The 15,678-nt window shown below is 37.9% G+C and overlaps 1 protein-coding gene across 1 annotated transcript in view; it reads left to right on the top strand.

The window, feature by feature from the left end:
- Positions 1–1,406: 1,406 nt before the first annotated feature.
- The window catches only part of LOC100367142 (neo-calmodulin-like), a 41,346-nt gene continuing 27,074 nt past the window's right edge, over positions 1,407–15,678 (top strand). Inside the window, exon 1 of the mRNA XM_006822758.3 lies at positions 1,407–1,644. Coding sequence (XP_006822821.1) covers positions 1,620–1,644 — 25 coding nt within the window. The 5' untranslated portion in view covers positions 1,407–1,619. The remainder of the gene's footprint in view (positions 1,645–15,678) is intronic.

Genomic DNA, 15,678 nt, shown 5'->3' with positions numbered 1-15,678 from the left:
AGTCGCTTCACGTTTTTTTTTATGTATTGGCTAAATAACAAATTGTATACCTACTCACAATCACGTTTCTGGGGCTTTTCTGGGATGCATCTGTTTGTGTCACTTTCACGAAATACGGATAAGCGCCCTCACGAGTTTGCGACGTTTCCGGCACCAGTACTGTCACATTTGCACTAGCTAGCTTTTGGTTTGCTCGCGCAGACAGGCTTCCGCTAAAACGTTCATTTGAATATTGCTATGATTTACAAAAAAACGAGACGCCAGCTGCAAAGAGCATTTATTTCTCCGGTACCTTCTAACTTTAACTTACTTTATTATTATCATGATTTATCATTTTAGTATTTACTCGAATTACGCGTATGTTTCTTTCCCACGAATACTACTATCGTCGCCCTTGCAATGCAGTATGGGAGTTGAATATTATATCTCCGGGGCATGAATTAATTAGCGAACATGTTCCCACATACCAGTAATGTTTCACCGGAGCAGTACGTTTATCGTTTAACGGGTTACACGCCCGTCTCGATAGGCGTCATCATTTACATAGAGGTCCGTAGAGTGAGTTCGGGGTTAGACCGATATTGTGAAGGTTCGATATTAAGTCTGAAATCTATACGACGATCGAGTAACCCGAGCAAGCCAGATAGTCACGCGTACTAGTTATGGGGTAGAACACAGGCTCTATTGAATCTGTGGGTTAACATACTATTTGCTAAATGACTATGACTCTAGAATACGTCGACTAGAGTTGTATTCGCTCGGATAACTTCGAACCATTACAGATGATCTGTTAATAGGTAATACTGGCGATGTTTCCCTATATTTGATATCCGGTTAATTCTGTATTATCCATAAAATTCCAGTCATGTAGATATCTACCGGCTTTCTGTCAGAGTAATCAATAACGCCGGATTGCGTAAAAAAGCGATTTTCTCTCGGGGGCTCACCCAGATGTCGATTTCAAGACGATAAGGCTGTTTCCGATGGACGCATCATCGATTTGTCCGCCGGTTTTATAGTCGATATACACACGACACAAATAGAAACAACGTTAAACATAGACACGGCTGGGAAATTATCGCAGCCACGCTGGGCTGAATTTGGGACGTTATAACGTTTCTCGACCAGTAACATTTCCGAGCATCTCCGAAGCAGACACCCGATCATCAGTTGTTCCGATCAGTGGCAGTACTGAGATCTCATTGAGTGGAGAGTCATCAGCACACTGGCTTTAGTCCATGCAAGCGTCGGTGTGGTGTATGCCACAGGACACCGCCTGCTTTACCGTTGATGTTTATTTATGTATTTACCGGGACAGCGGTTGAATTTCGCTTCCACTCGGTAACCAAGGTTTCCGTGAGGTAACGTCAATTGTCATGCAAATGAGGCCAAATCTGGGCATTGTGGGTCGACAATACTACAACTGTATTGTATTTCAGTCGGCGTTTACGACAATCATTCCGATTAATGTAAACACCTCGGTGTGGTTGACAGCCTACCCACAGTTGTACTTGGAGACAATTACACACACTCGGCAGTCGAGGTAATGGATTTTACTCAACCTAGATCGTAGCGGTGGGTTTTTTTTCGACGCACGAATTGAACACGGAAACGTGGAAATGGGCTGCTCCAACAGTAGGCAAGGTATGTACGATGAAGTATATTATTTAGTCAATCATGCTAGTATCTGTGAATGCTCGTGACTGTTTGGTCAATGCGTTCCACACAATGAGATACACTCAGCAGCGACTGAGTACGTTCTACTGAAAAGCTGCGCAGTGAATTGACGGTAAAACATTGTTGCAGTTTGAAATGTTATTACTCACAGAAACGGGGAAAGACTGGAGAAATCGGTGAGTGCGTGTTCACCGAGTTCTCCATATTCGATATTATACCAGCAGGGTATTGCAGATAGCAACAATTAAGTTAAAATGCTTCATGGCTACCATATTTTTATATTGTGCACTTGGCTTTGCTTTCCGCATCATCATTTGTAGAACCAATTATGGAGTCTCATTCTGACGGCCCTAAATCTGGGAAATGACAAATAGTCGCCAAGTTAAAATGTCAAGTCCGATAATACAGGAGATAACAGCGACGATACCGTCAAAACGCGTTTGCAATAAATTCTCCTCTTAAATGAGCAGGACGTCTCTCTCGGGTGCCATCGGGATTTGGCGAATTGTGTATACGATGCGATACTACACGAATCGGATGGAATCGTTGTTATAATTGAAATGCGATCTGAGTCGACAGGGAATACAAATTGGATTACGATTTTGGCGAATATCGCTGAGGAATGATAAAATATATTAATTATATATAAATCCATGCATTTTTGTTGTTCTCTTTTTTTTCACAAATGCGAAATGCTTCAAAACGTTGCTCAAGATTTTATTACAACACTTCGCCGATTCTCGACTATTCTGTAGTACTCGCGAATTGTAAACGCGTTGTTTTGGCGGGAAACGCAACAGTAAACTATTAAAAGCAGTTTATAGCGTGTGACTTTATTGCTATTTACCCTCGAGTACAAATTGATTCCAAAAGTCGACAATTTGACTTTGGGAAAACGTTAGTATTTGGCATCTGGCTTTTAACAAGCACAGCGGGAAAATCGATATACGCACCCTTAAGATGATGGAGTGAAATATAGGCATTCGTCTTTCTGTAGGTTGTTCCATTTTTTTCTAAACATGCAGTAAACAACTAGCATAACGAAGACGGCCATTGTGAAAACTTGTGACACATCATGACCATACATGGTGTATATGACCTAATATGGACATTATCATACCATATATGGGCGCAGACGCGTGGTTACAGAGTCGCTTTGGTTCAGTCCGCGGCTAAGGTATGCATTTCACCCCCTCCCCCACATTCTGACTCACTTCATCAGTAGGGATTGGAAATAAAGGATCATTATAATTTACAAGAAGGAACTCTATTGTTCTTAATCTAACTTTTAGGTACTTGGCACACTTACTTTCGTCGTCCGCGACCGTATATTTGAGTGGGGAGTGGAATGGCGCGGACCTAAGTTTACGACCTATTCATATAAAACGCGCTTACACAATGAGGGACGTGTCCCATTAGTCACTGGCATAGACACTAGTAGCTGTGTGTTCCGGTCCAGTAAATATACTTCGATGGGTAATTATTGTGTAACAAATATTCCGTTGCGGTTTTGTTTTTGAAATCAGGCGCATTCCCTTCTGTCATTATAGTGGGGTACATTTGGTTTTATTTTAAAGACGTGGATGAGAACAAAAACGCTCCCGTTAATTGACCAGTCGAGAGAGAGAGAAACGTAACAAAATCTGTACTGGCTACTAAAATACGGTCTATGTATTATTAAAAGATTATAAGGTTAAACTGATACTGTGAAACAGCTCAGACAAGTCATGTAAACGAATACTTTAGAATGCTGGGACGTGAACTAACGTTACATTATATCAAAAACAATAAACAAACACTCGTCGGGATAAAATAGATGCATTACGTCATGTGTTGTTCCAATCTTCGTGCCCGGGGTTACTAATCTATTCTATTCACCGTGACGTATGTTTGGTTTGTAATTGTTACCTCGACAGACGTCGTGTCTAATAAACATCGGTAGTTGAATCTAACCAGGTTAATATGAGACATCATTTACTCATCAGGTAAAAGGAGAAAACTACAAATACATGTTGAGCGTACGTGTTACGTGTACATTTTATTCGAATGACCTTTAAACCGCTAAGCATTCCATGGGAACGCAACAATTTTTCATTGAAATTATGAGTGATTCCGTGCACTGGTTTTCGTATTTGATCCAGTATCACTGTCATTGTATATGATTGTTCATAACCTCAAACATATACTGGTTAGTTTAATGAAACAGACAATGGATGCTACACTGACACTTGATTGGACGCTTTCCCGGCAAAATTGCCCTGCAACCTTTTGCACATTCAGTGTTTTTTTGTAGTTTTTTGGCAAAATATACATAATTACTAGGCATCCAAGTTCTGATCAATATTTTGTTCAAGTATGTAAAAATTAGGAACATTTATGTTTATGATTTTTGTAAATATGTACCCAGAAAATCCACTCTATGACCCGTGTTGACCTTTTGACCTTTCACCGATATTAGCACCCGTCTTGCATAAAGTAACTCTGTTCCAATACAAGATGAATGTCGATGAATGAGATACGAAATCGCTGACAACAATGGGTAATATTCTGCCATCGAATACTAAATATTCCCTGAAAGCAAATGGCCACATGTTACATTTCTCGACGGGGTATATTGATTTTTTTCACGTTTTTGGGGGCAAAATAGTAGGTTCCAACAAAATCATACCACTTGTTGTTCCCGAGCTATGATGTTATTTTTTTCATTGTGAGTATGTTGTTTCATGCCACAACACGCTGGGATTAAAACTGTTCGTATTGTGACGTCACTGAAACGATCACAATGATAACATCTAAAATAGCTTGTATATTATGTTTGTCTAGCATATTGTGACATGTCGATATGGCCGGTCATAATGATTCCGTAATTACGTGAATATATCGTACCCTAGATCGAACCATAGTTGTATTGCATCAACCCCAACAGTAGTCGTCGCGCCACGCATGCGCGATATTTGTGTTGATAAACATTGATTTTTCCATAATCCAATCCAATTTCTAATTAAATCACGAGTGCGAGTTTTGTCCTTGGCGCCACTTGCACTAATTACCGCCAGCGACTCCTTCGATACTTTCCAAACACCAACAAAAATAGCTAATTGAAGCTTGGTAGCGTCTTGGTGTGCGCAACAGTAAAAATCGCCATCTTTGTTTATATGAGACTCATATCTCGCACATGCGCGGCGCAACAACTACGCTCTTTAATACAAATGAATGCCTGTTTGAGTGTCACGTGTCCGAGTACATCACCAGATTAGCCATTTTTCTTCATCCTCGTTCGGAATGAAGAATGGAAATCTACGTGAAATCTTGTCAAATTTTCAGTGGAAATTCTGAGTTGCAAGTGTCGGTATTTGCCACGGTCTAAATGTGAAAGTTTACAACTTGCAGTGAGCAAACGACATTGAACAGAGTAGCGCGCATCTAAAACTTGTAAACGATCCCCGGCCAGACACTAGACTCAACGCCAGCGTATGACGTAACAATGTTTAGGAAGGAACATTTTCAGGCATAACAACGCGCCAGAAGAAGTTTAAAGGACGGTGGTCGTCGCGTCGCGTCCTGTTCGATATGGGACCCATAACGACGTATACAACGCGTGTAAAATATACAGTTTGTTTACATGGAATTCGAACACGCGCTTCGGGACGACCACCGCCCTTTAAGGGTGCTTGTGTAAAGAGGGCAAAACGTTGAAAACGTACATTTCAAGGCAAAAGGAAGTCTACTTAAACAATATAAATACTTAAAATGATATAATTCTGGTGGATATTGGGGTATACAGTTTTCATGGTGGAATTTTGTCAGTGTTGGAACCTTTCATTACTTTATTAGACAAAGACATCTTCTGATATTTCGATATCGTTCGCGATGTGTAAGTTCACAAACATGGAATCCTTTTTAGTTTTGAATATATTGAAATATGATGAACATAGAATTGTCGTTGTGGGAAATAGTAAAATAAATCGTACCAGAAAAGATTGTATTGGTCGCTATTGACTATTGGCAGAAAACAAATTTATCTTTTAAAACTGATTGTCAAACTACATGTATTTTAATTAATTGTCTCACGATTTCCACATTTAATACTTTTCAGTCCAAATATTGACATCGCATGATTATTGAATACTTTCCAATACGATATGGCTAGCTACATTGGAAGGTCGTCCTTCGGCATCATTGAATGACCCGGAAAGTTTGAGAATGTGTGTCGAAATAAACATAGTAAACCTACCAAATAATTTTGTCATAATACGGCGCCCATAGATCGTCGTACATAGCGTGTCCGATTACACGCGTTGTATACGTTGTACGGGACCCACACCGAATAAAACGCGCCACGGTGATTGTGGCCGCTTTAGCTAGGTTTGCGATAGTTCACATTTGAACGTTCGCTCTAGACGGTGGACAAATTAACCCACCTATGAATGACCCGATCCGGTAAAACGAGCTGCACTTTCAAACGAGCTAGGTCATGGAGTGAAGTAGTACATTTCAGCAAAGCCCCGAGGAGAGAGTACTTGTAAATTGGCGCAATTAATGTTATTATTACCCGAACGCTAATGACTACAACACGACTTGAATCGATAATAAAGCCAGGTCTTCTTTTCCCACCGGTGTTGATTTCATATAAAGAGTTTGCAAATGCACCGAGCTAGTCCGAGACAAGTATAAATATTTGAAATGAGATTCAATTTACATCGCTCGATTTGACAGTGAGTCGTGACTACAGTGGGTAAAATCGCTGTTGAGATATCCTAGAAAATCAGCTGCGGATTTACGTCACTTTGCTGATGCTTCCGTGCATTTGGCTTTATAATCCACGCTTGTGATATTATTTGCGACGAAACCACGGGATGTATACTAGATTTAGCTGCGACATGTTCCTAAGAAACGTTCTAACTTTACTAGTATTGATGTTCGAATTCGTTACCCTTGTTTGACAAAGGGTTCACCATATTTATAAGTTGACTACATTTCCTTTACTAGTCACAATAGACCGTTTAGAAACACCGTAGTACAAATGTAATGACACTGGGCCACACACCGTCAGAAACTGTTAAGGTATTGATCCCTCTTTTAATATAAGGTTATTGCCAAATGTAAATATATTTAACTCTAACGAGTTAACGTCTAAGCACGGATTATTGATTCGTTTATGTTTAGCGACACGCACATGTTCGACCGGCATACACACACACACACATACACAGATCGATCTCATATTTGTTCAGATCAACGCGACGGAACACTGTGTCGATGCCACGTGGAAATATCATAAACATATCAGCGTGTCGTTTTTTGACTTGATTCCAGTCGGCCGTCTCAGAGTTGTCGTTATAGGTAGACACACATGTGCATACACACATGGGGTGGACATGCTAATAATGTAGACAGGCGCGTCACCTGCTATGCCGCTCTTACCGTCTTAAAAAAGACTGTTTGTGAAACAGCGTACAGTGAAAGCGGTCACACAGTTATGCGCAACACAGTAACGTTCAAGATAACTGCAGTAACGCAGTTGCCATATTTGTTCACAACATATAACAGACTAAATACGGTATATTGTTTGAGGTTATTTCCGAGAAAACTTTGCATACTTACTACACAAATGCGCAGAATAGGGAGTGGAATATTGTTGGGAAAGGATGAAAATCAATGATTGTAACACGTAAATCGTTTGCATATGTCACTTTTGTCACAGTCCGATAAGAAGCAGCATATATAATCAAAAACGATCACTAGCAGCATACTGGTCGTCGACTAATGATCGGTAGCCCCGAATTGAAATTCAATTTTTTTACGCCTCCACAACTATGCATATGTTTGTCGATATTTCAGTTGGTGTTATCTTGCTCGATCATCATTGGATTGAAGTATTTGAAAGGAAATGTCTGTCGTTGTTCGTATTGTTGTTGTCGTTGTCATTTTTTTATCTGATCGTGTTTATTTTTTCAAACTTTGATTTTTGATTAATGACTTTAGGCTCTTGGCTAAGATATAGATTAAAATTTTCTTTTGTTTGCAATAATTTAAACAATTTGATACTGGTAAATATTTGGCTAAAACCAAACAATTGTTAGACATAGAAATGATATAAGTGCACAGAATTAAGACATGCATAGTGTTGAGTATGTGAACCCTGTGCTAGTAAAATAAAAATTACATTATTAGATCGTGGTTAGTGGAGTAACTCGCCATGTTATAAAGTGTCACTCATTTTTTGGGGAAAATATGTACAATACTTCCAAAACCATGGCAAGTATTATTCCCTCCAATCTTTATTTATATAATAATGCTGTACTGTTTGAGAACTTGTACACAATTCGTCTTACATTTTCATATTATTATCACATACAATAAATGTACATGTAATATTAATTGCAGAAAATGAATATTTTATATTATTTATGTAATTACTTATGACCTCATTGTGCATTAGATTTTTTTGTTCATATGTTCAAGTCAGTCGATACCTCCAAAAAAATACCTTTCACACCAACAAGTTTGACTGTATTTTTTCCCGCCAAAATCGATAGTATGCTAAAAATGACTCACAATGAAACTTCTTGAATTGTGCGTGTATTCCATAACAAACCATAGTCATGACTGATTAAGCAATGCTTGCATAGCCTCAAAATGTATATTACGTTTTTCACCATCCCTGTCACTGTTTATTTTTGAATAAGTGGTAAACCACAGACTCAAGAAAAAAAAATCGAAGATGGACGACATTTCGGTGAACCAAAAGAAATACAATTATGAGACTAATTTGTTTAACCAAGTAAAATATGAAAATCCGCCAAATAATTAATTTGTCAATTTTTTATGGAGGGGGATATTTTTTACTGTCAGAGTAATTTATATTAATTGAGAAATGACATTACGATGACCTCATTTATCATTCTCATTTTTGGACACGATTGTTCTCACCTAAATTTCAGCTAATTTTTAAAGTTTTGTTCAAATATATTAGTGCATTGTTTCAGAATATTTATTTTATTTGCAAGGAAAAGATCATACCAGACAGCAGATACAACATCATCATTTGTATCTATTCTTGAAATGACGATTATGATCCAGATTATATTGGGAAGGGTTGTGATAGTTGCTCTATGTTTTATTTATTTGTTTGACAGAATTGCGATTCCTTATTGATTGTGTGAATTACAATATGGCAGTAAATGTGTGGGCAATCATTTCTTTTGTCATACAGTATGTCACGTGAAATGTCTGAAGGAGAAGAAGCTGGTTGTTTGTTACTTTGGTTTGTTCGGGTTACGTTGTAATTTAACCCACACAGCATCCCAAGCGAACATAACAACACACGCTAAAAACGCAATGGCTCATGGATAGACTCTTGTTTGTAAACAATGACACGCTATGTAGTATTAGATTAAATGTAGTATTAGAAAGATTACTTGTGTATCTGTTTAATCGTTTGAATGCCAAAAGCAAATTTTGTTGCCGTTCGCAAAATAATTGTTTCCAAATTTGCAACAAAATATTGAAAAATGTCACAATATAGCTAACTGTTGTACATGATTTTCGGAGGGTAAATAATTACGTTCAATTGTTTAATTAATTAAACAAGTTACTCCACAAATAAAGAAATAAACCTGCAAAGAGACACAATTTGCTCCATTTTGGGCGATTACTGCTTGCAGCCTTTGGGTAGACAGAGGTGACGGGCAGTGACGGGTATAATCTCATCACAAAATTGGATTATCCGTGAATAGCCTGGTGTATTACACGATGACAACAACACTAGTTTACCAAATACGGTAAATAAAAATCACGACGAGTGATGAGTATTGTGCTACAAAACTCAAAAACGTCGTTGAAAACGGTGACCTGAAAATGTCTGCGAACAGTAGGGACATTGTCGTACGTACCGAGGACTATCAAACAAGACAGTTGTAATTGCCGTACTGAGTGAATAATACAAACGGAAATCACCAGAATAAACAAATTCTTATTTTGTTTGAAAGGTAACTGTATTTCTGGTAAGAACTTGCAAACATTTATAACAATTTTTATATTGATTATTGTCAGGTTGGAACATAATAAATTTGAATTCGTTCATACTGCATACTGTCTAGTACTTTACGGTGATTGCGTGAATACAAATCCTCATTGAGGCAAAATTATGACACCTTTTATTTTTGCACTCTCTACAACAGAGTCTCTGCTCATATCAAATAGTGAGTTCAGATGATATATTGTCACAGTGTTCCCTCAATGTCTACCGCATGATAGTATCTGCACGAGAATATCACGTTGGAAAACATGATTTGAAAGGCTGTTTTAGTGTAGGTGTAAAATCGTAATAGGCATATTGGACACTGCTTTAATATTACGAAGTGTATCTCTGACATTGATAGCATCGATTTTCCTGAAAAATGGAAAAGACAATGTTTACATAATCATCCGCAGAGAGTCTATATCGGAACCTGTATCAGTAGGGAGCTGTCTTAACGACACTGTCGTGGCAATAAGTTTAAGCTGACCCACTCGCGTCAAGTCAACGCTTATGCTGTATATGGTTGTGTAATACGTTTCCCGCGCCAATTTTTGGTGTTTGTAATTATCATGATCAAACTAATTAGTGATTTGTTTTCTGAATTAACTTTTTCAATGTTGTGGTATTTAATTTCCATGTATAGCATCGCAATGTAGAGGTAACGTCACAGCATTAAATAATGAGAGTGGCAGGTGGCATTCTGTTAGACCTTTTGACGTCAACTTGTGTGACCTTTAAAAGATTTAACTGTTATTAGAATGTTGATCTATAGCCGATAGGACATTATGGCAATTTTGTATAAAATATATTTTTTTAAACGATTTTAGAAAAATATATATCAATAAGTACAAAAGTACACAAGTAATATAACTCTTTGCAGCACGCAGCGTGATCTAATAGGTTGTCTAAATACAGTCCTGAGCAATGTATCTAGTTAATATCAAATTAAATTGTGCGTGTCTTTTTGACAATTACACCATGTCTAGAAGGTAAATGTTGAATGGAGTATCGGCTTTTTAGTGTCTTGTCTATTAGGAAGGTAGAAGAAATCCTCCTTCTGACTTCAAATTAGCTTATAAAAAGGCCGACCAGAAGTCTGAAATGCTGTTGATATTTGGAATTTGGGTATTCCCCCCTCGGCTTTCTTCACGCGAAAACCCGTCAACACAATGTCCTCCTCAACTATTTCCCTATATGGTCACGATCATTGTGTTGAATTGCTCCTTTCTTCACTTCACCTCTCCTCATGTAACAGAATTATATTACAACGGATGCGATTTTAACAAATATTAAAAACAGGTGTTGTTCATCATGAATAAATATAGCAAGAAAAACAAGTTAAATATATCATTTTGACATGTGTCGTTGTCGTGTTGTGTGTCATCAATACTCCCATGGCGCCAGTGTGGCCAAGAATCGCGCTCATTTTTCAGGAAATGAAATCTGGAAGGATGTATCATAGTGTTTTTTTTTTAAATCCATCATACATCGAAGGAATAATGGCAGTATATACCTTGGAATACGCTGTATGTGTGATGCCCAGCAGCATGGCGTATGCTCGATCATGTCCGATTGGCGATCAAATGGTGGCCAGATGACGATGCTTAAACAATGTGTTGCAACACAGAATGTAAACCACTGTGGTTTTATATTTGATTCTAAATATCAACTGCACGGGACGCCTGCTTCCAATAAGTCAAATGGCGCGCATAGGTCCAGTGTAATTTCTGTTTCAATTGATAAGCGTGAAACTGAAACTATATATGCAATCTCTGGTTGATAGCTCACAACCGAACAATACATAGTATTCAGTTCATACCCACCACTCTCACGACGTGCATACGTACGCATTTACTGTGTACATATATTAAACTACATTTCATTTGCCTTCATCAAATATTTGAACACTAGATAGAAGCGATAATTGTCACTTGTCTGCCGTGCCCGTATTTTGAGTCGCCAGATAAGTCCCACATACCGCGACTCTGACATGCTGTATTAGCGTTTCTCTCAGTGCAATCAATCTTTATTTTTCGTGGCCTATAAGTTATTCTCGCGTGCGATTTTGTATTCAGTAATACTTCGATATGGGCTGTAAGACAGATAATCATTATCCGATCCATATGTATTTCAATCCATTCTCTGTTTTGGATGACAAATATGTCAAAATGATATTCATATTATAATCGTCGATTGAATAGAAATAATCGTATTATTAATGATTCCCTATACAAATCGTGACACCAGTGTGTGTACTGATTTAAAAGTGTGTCAGAAATTGTTGACGAATGAAAATCGATTAAAAAGTACTTTGTCGACGTTCTTAGCTAGGGAAATAAAATATATGTTTGATTCCCCCGCCTCGTGATCCATATTATTATCAAGGGTGTGTATTTTCCCGACATAATGCGTGGATTAGACTGACATGTTCCTTAAATTATTGATCGAAGCTTTTACATAAAAGGTCAATATACGTTATTTAATGAGGTGATGGGAAGACGATGACCTCGTGACCCCAAGTAGTGTAACCTCTGTCAGATTAGACAAACACGTGTCAACTGATGGAGGGGTGCAGAATAGAAGGGGAAACAGCGCGATGTTGTCAGCGTACGTATAATTCAAGGCCTAATATATATCCAAAAACAAATCATAACTTCGGGCGACTAAAGATTCGATTTCTATTTGTGCTTTTTTTTTATTCATGCGCGTTTTGCCGGTTTATGTTTTTATCGCGGACGCCCAGGTGTAAGATTTAACCATTGTACCATGGCAAGTACATCGCCGTTTTATGGGCCTATTTTAGATACTGCTGTAGATGAAGCTGCTAGTAATAAAAACCTCTATTTAAATGCTACACACGACCCATATTGTTACGTGGACTTAGCTTGCATTCTACGATTATAGTTTGTGCGATTAACAGTACCATTAAAACAATAACGTATCAAAGCTTCGTGGAAAAGAATTGTCTCGCACGTGGAGAATATCGATCTCCCGTCCCGATATCTTCTTCCACTCTATTTATGCTCAAAATTACACATTCATACAAGTTATTAAGTGATATTACATACTTTAGTGTGTACCTTTTTATCTATATGTGTCTGCTTGTGAAAAGATTGTGTTCATCTGCAATAATAATCAGTTTCTGTAGGACATCGTTCATGTGGTTCCGTTCGGCGTTGGAAATATTAAAATTAAAAACATCTGGAATGTAATATATGCACGGGGGGGGGGGGCTATGGTATTATAAAGATGTTTTAATGGACCGCGTGTCCGTAAATGACTTAATGTTACGCATGATTCGATAAACACATGAGCCTAGTAATTACATGTGCCATTTTAGATCTTGGCGAGATATATGACTAAACACGATTTTATGGAAAATATCCACCGGAGCGATGAACCTGTGGTCGATCAGATAAAACAGTGCCGTTAGCGATGAGCCAAATGTAGGACACGTTACTGAATAACCGGCGTTCCCTCGATACCCCACTGTCTGGCAAATTATGCCAGTGGAAATGATTCAATTTAGACAGCCTGAATGCAATTATTTTTTTTCAATAAAAAAATTGCGGGGGGGGGCAAATAAAAGATATACACATTATGATTATAATAAATGTTATCATAGTAAACCGGAAGTGTTTATTCTAAATGCATTATGGGTAAGCGAAACACACTCTCAACTCTCGCTGACTACACTCAGGCTGATAATATCCCTTTTTACAGAAATAACTCTTTGAAGACGTTTCCAATTTGCGCTACATATGACTGGCGACAGATGTCAAGCTGTATCATTAACGTGCTCGTTTGGCGGCTTCTGTTGCCTTCTGAAATTCGCGAGACTTTTCCCCATATTAGTATTTGAAGTGACCGATTACACTGGGATCATCCATCTGATGTTTATCAGCGCTATCAGCGTTTCTTGAATCGTTAAGCTATTTTCTAGTGATACACAATTTTATATCTCCGTGTTGTACAGAATTTGACCTATTTTATTAGAGGCTTACTTTCTCTGCATGGTTTGTAATAATTTATGAATTGTATATCGTATATACCAACGGATTCATTCCAACTCATTTCAGTGTACAGATGGCGTTGCTGTGAATTAAACTTTTAAATTATTTATTTATTTATTTATTTATTTATTTATTTATTTATTTATTTATTTATTTATTTATTTATTTATTTATTTATTTATTTATTTATTTATTTATTTATTTATTTATTTATTTATTCATTCATTCATTCATTCATTCATTCATTCATTCATTCATTTACTCCACCGTATTGATGTCATTAAGTTTTTCGTACTAGTATATTTCCAATAATTTGTTTTTTGAATTTATCAAATATATTTTCGCTGTTGGTGTTAGTGGGCCATGACTGGTCTCGAGTGTGCTTTCTGTGCGCGGAATAAATTCATGAAACAGTACAGACATTGATCTTGAATAGTACTTATGGGTTGGGTCGTGTCAAGTTCAATAAATAGCTACACAAGAACTCATTAAAGATGCCATCCGAAATATTTTATAAATTTACTGTGGAATTTCACCAAAGAAATTTTAATTACAATATTGTTTGATCGATGTGTGCGGTCGACCAAAACGTCATTGGATGCAACGATGTGCCGCCTAAGGGGTTGACCATTAAAACTCTTAGAGGGGAGATGGTAGAAAGATTAAAGTGAAAATACTAGTAGTCAAATGAATGCAATTCTCCTCATTATTATGAGTTATTAGAACATATTCCGTGGTACTTCTTGAACATAATGTTTCCTCTGATATGTTGATGCAACCTTTTGCACATTGTTATATAGTATTGTATACAGTGTTACTAATTTTTGTTAATTGGCTATTTGTCTTAATATTATTTTCTTTTTAAACCGATGAAACAAATTATGCAGGTTAATGTTGCGGGTGTTCACGTGACAACTTAACTTTAACGCTTTAAGAAGTAAGGACCGTTACTTATGTATATACGAAGGAGCTGAAATCTGAAGTGTTTTCCTATGAAGTTTATATAGAGCTATTTCTTAACACTATAAATATATAGTATCCCCGATCTTAGTAATTTTACGCCTTGCACTTGATTCAGGTTTATCAGCACGCAGCATTTCCCGAGAGGAACTTTCACATTGGTTTATCCACCAAGGCATGTAAAGCATTAATGTTCGATCATTACCCGTTCGATTTAGAGGTCAATTGCAGCTCTCACATACTTTCTCGATAAGTTAAAGCGGAGGGGGACGTAACCTGCGCACGCGCGGGAATTGAGTCCCTATCGACGATAACAACGCATTCTAAAACGCAAATGCTCATGGGTAGACGCTTGTTTGTAAACATTGACACGCTGTGGCCGTTTTCCGCATGCGCAGGTGATGAGTCCTTCGCTTTAAACTGTGTATGTGCAGCCTCCATTAAAGTCCTACTGCTGTCATGCCGGGTGCGTTACATACAACGTGTTTTACACGCTTTACGTGCGTCGCATGGAACCATATCGAACACGACGCACGCAGAGAATTACATAGCCCCTCTCTCCTCCGCCTCCTCCCTGAGTTGATTGATTCGACTCTTAAAATTTTGTGTTGATAGATGCTTGCACCTCTGTTGTTGCTCCCCTACTATACACAAGGAAAATGGAGGAAAGTGTTGATTCGGTGTGTGTTCAGATGATTGTCACTAATGTTATTGATTATATTTTTCGAGTGACTTGGCACATGGCGTCGATTAGCCATCAGAATGACGCCCATCAGCACAATGAATTTTAACAGTTTAGCAATGAGCATATGTTGGATTTAATTTCCTCGTTAGTCATCGATTTAGCAAATCGCACATTTTCGCTAACAAGCTCTGCGGGATAATGGACATGGATATGTTTTAAAGAGTATATACAAATATTTGGTAAAACAGCACGAATCACTCTCTCGTCAACCCCCTGAGTAGTTCCCGTGACATTAAATGAACCCCATCTCGGGGTCATCG

Source organism: Saccoglossus kowalevskii, chromosome 18 (genome assembly GCF_978046115.1).
Source record: "Saccoglossus kowalevskii chromosome 18, keSacKowa6.1, whole genome shotgun sequence".
NCBI classification, from domain to species: Eukaryota; Metazoa; Hemichordata; class Enteropneusta; family Harrimaniidae; genus Saccoglossus; species Saccoglossus kowalevskii.
The sequence above is the reverse complement of the archived record's forward strand: the minus strand, read 5'-3'. Positions and strand labels throughout refer to the sequence as shown.